General features: G+C 38.4%; 1 protein-coding gene across 2 annotated transcripts in view; it reads left to right on the top strand.

Moving 5' to 3' along the window:
- The window catches only part of LOC125033372 (zinc finger protein 568-like), a 5,888-nt gene that overhangs the window by 1,853 nt on the left and 1,535 nt on the right, over window positions 1-2,500 (top strand). For both annotated transcript variants that reach the window (XM_047624808.1, XM_047624810.1), the window contains exons 2-3: window positions 1-654; window positions 2,055-2,500. The exon at window positions 1-654 is cut by the window's left edge and continues 118 nt beyond it; the exon at window positions 2,055-2,500 is cut by the window's right edge and continues 1,535 nt beyond it. In XM_047624808.1, the coding sequence (XP_047480764.1) occupies window positions 96-654; window positions 2,055-2,500 (1,005 nt within the window). In that variant the 5' untranslated portion in view covers window positions 1-95. The remainder of the gene's footprint in view (window positions 655-2,054) is intronic.

Raw genomic sequence — 2,500 nt, 5'->3', positions numbered from 1 at the left:
AGAAGGATTTTTTATAGAATGATCTTATATAGTTAATTAACTAACTTACATTCCTCAAGACAATGATATGAAAAATTGACCGGAAAGTCACAAAGATGATTGTCCGTGTGATTGAAGGAGGCTTGAAATCTTCCCCGGCCAATGTGCCAGATTCCAAAGGCAAAGACTTTGCGTGCCAGACTGTCCTTGAAGATGGTTTCAGAACTGACATTCCCATTTTCTTTTGCACTCTTTATGCTTCAAGAGACGAAGCTGCCACACAGTGTTACATACCATCTCCTAAAGTAGATAGGGAAACTGTCAATAAACTTGAAGCTAGTCAACAAGATCCTTGCCTGGAAACAAAGTGTAGCCAACTGCAGATGGACCATTTGCAGCAGACCATCGAAGAAGTGATTGAAAAAGCGAGACAGGAAGAGGAGGATGACAACAGCCTTGACAGTATTCAGGGAGACGACCACTTTGATGCATATGAAGTGGAGAGGCCAGAGGACCAGAAATCTGCTGAAGACCAGGGACCAACAAGTATCGGGAGCTTTGTGGCAAAGCAGGGCAGACCACCAGAACAGCAGAACCAAACAGCAAGTCAACAAAGGCAGTCCTTGGATCAGCAGAAAAAAGGAGTCATTCAGCAAGCACAAGTATCAAAGAAAGGTTAGTGTACAAAGGTGTTCTTATTATTCAGGTTGTGTTTGTCCACTATCATTCTTCTTCTCTTTTGTTCTGTACGTCTCAGACTTTCTTTTCCCTTCTCTCCAGCTTTTCTTATTGTGTCTCTGGCATCTCTCTCATTCTTGGCTTATTTCCATATTCTCTCTCCAATTTTCTCTTACTAAATCTCTCTTGTTAATTGTCTATCTCTACTTCTCTCTTGCTAATTGTCTCTCTCTCTCTCTATTAATTGTTTATTCTCTCCATTTCTCTCTCTATCTCTTCCTCCCTCCTTGGCTGTATCTTGGGTTACAGTAGAGCTTTTAGACATTTTCCACTTTATTTTTTTTCTGTTATTTTGGACAATGCTCTGTATTTGTGAGAAAATTCCCCTAGACTTCTTTGGACCATTTACTCATCATGTCCATTTACTGACTTTTATCAAGTTTGCACTGGTATGGGATATGTCTAACTTGAGAGAACTGTAGTTCACTGCTGTCTGTTTTATTTAATTTTCTTCAGTCTAGTTGATATTTGTCAGAAAATAATGAAATACTTAATAAATGATATTATTAGAATGTTATGTTGTATTCGACTTTCAAGAGAAACTTGTAGTCAGCTCAATTATAAGTATCTTAAATAAAGTGATAATGTTCCAGAATGATTTAAACATTTATGTTTCCATGACAGCATATGCCTATCACTTGGCCCTTGGCTATATTTTTTTAGGATTCTTATTGCTGGGAGTTTGCCTCCAAGCACCACATTTCAATTACTTTTGCTTTAATTTCCATTGCGTGTCATGTAAGCTTTCTCCTGCAATACGTGCATTTTTTCTTATCACTTTTATATTTACATTTATCCATATCATTATTAATCGTTGGCTTCCCCCTACTTGTTTACAAATTAAACACTTATCAAGACAGGCTAGATGGGAATTATACACAGAGTTCATTTTCTGTGAGATTATCAATAGTATTTGGCTGAGAGGGAGACTGTTCAGTTTGTTTTTGGTGACAATATGGTGGCCAAATCAATTTCTGGTAACCAAATGCAGTGCATGGTTGCAGTTGCTGTGTTCATAAATATGAATTCATCAAATAAAAAACTTTCAAAAAAGGTGGATAAAGGCTTGTAAAGACACTGATATCTCTACTCTGTGCAACAGAATGTCCCAGAAGGTTTGCATTCCAGATTGCCTGTCATTTTGCCAATGATTGTTATTGCTGATGTTATTGATAATTTTGTTAATATATATGTAGAGTATGCTATCAATATTACAATACTGCTGTAGTATTTTTGGTAGTAGTACCAATAGCAGTTGTAATATTAGTAGCATTATAAGAAATATTAGGTGTCTAGAAATGATTAACTAGCTTTTTTTCTCATTTACTACTGCACAGTGAAGGTCAGCCAGAAGGGAGAGAAGAGGAAGAATGCTGACAGCGACTTTAGCTCGGATGATGACACAGAGTTTTGGAAGAGAATGGCAAAGAAGCAGAAAAAGATCAAATGGGCCGGCTGGAACCGACACAAGTGGAGAGGATCCCAGGACACCCAGGAGAAAGACTTGCAGGAGGACCCAGTGCCCCCTATTGGCACAGTTGAGGAGGAGGAGGAGGTTCAGAAAGATTCAGATAATATGCTGGAAGCCAGGATTACGACTAGTAAGGAAGTCGAAGAAACAAGCCAGACAATGGAAGATGGCGATTGGATAACAGACGATGAAGAGGATGAAGAGAATTTTGATCTTGAATCAGCCTTCCGAGATGAACTGAAGAAGAAACGCCTACCTGTAAACTCCAAAGAAAAGAATTTTATTTGTGAAGTGTGTGGTAAGCAGTACTCC

Source organism: Penaeus chinensis, chromosome 16 (genome assembly GCF_019202785.1).
Source record: "Penaeus chinensis breed Huanghai No. 1 chromosome 16, ASM1920278v2, whole genome shotgun sequence".
NCBI classification, from domain to species: Eukaryota; Metazoa; Arthropoda; class Malacostraca; order Decapoda; family Penaeidae; genus Penaeus; species Penaeus chinensis.
Note: the sequence above shows the minus strand (reverse complement) of the source record. Positions and strands in the feature narration are given on the sequence as shown.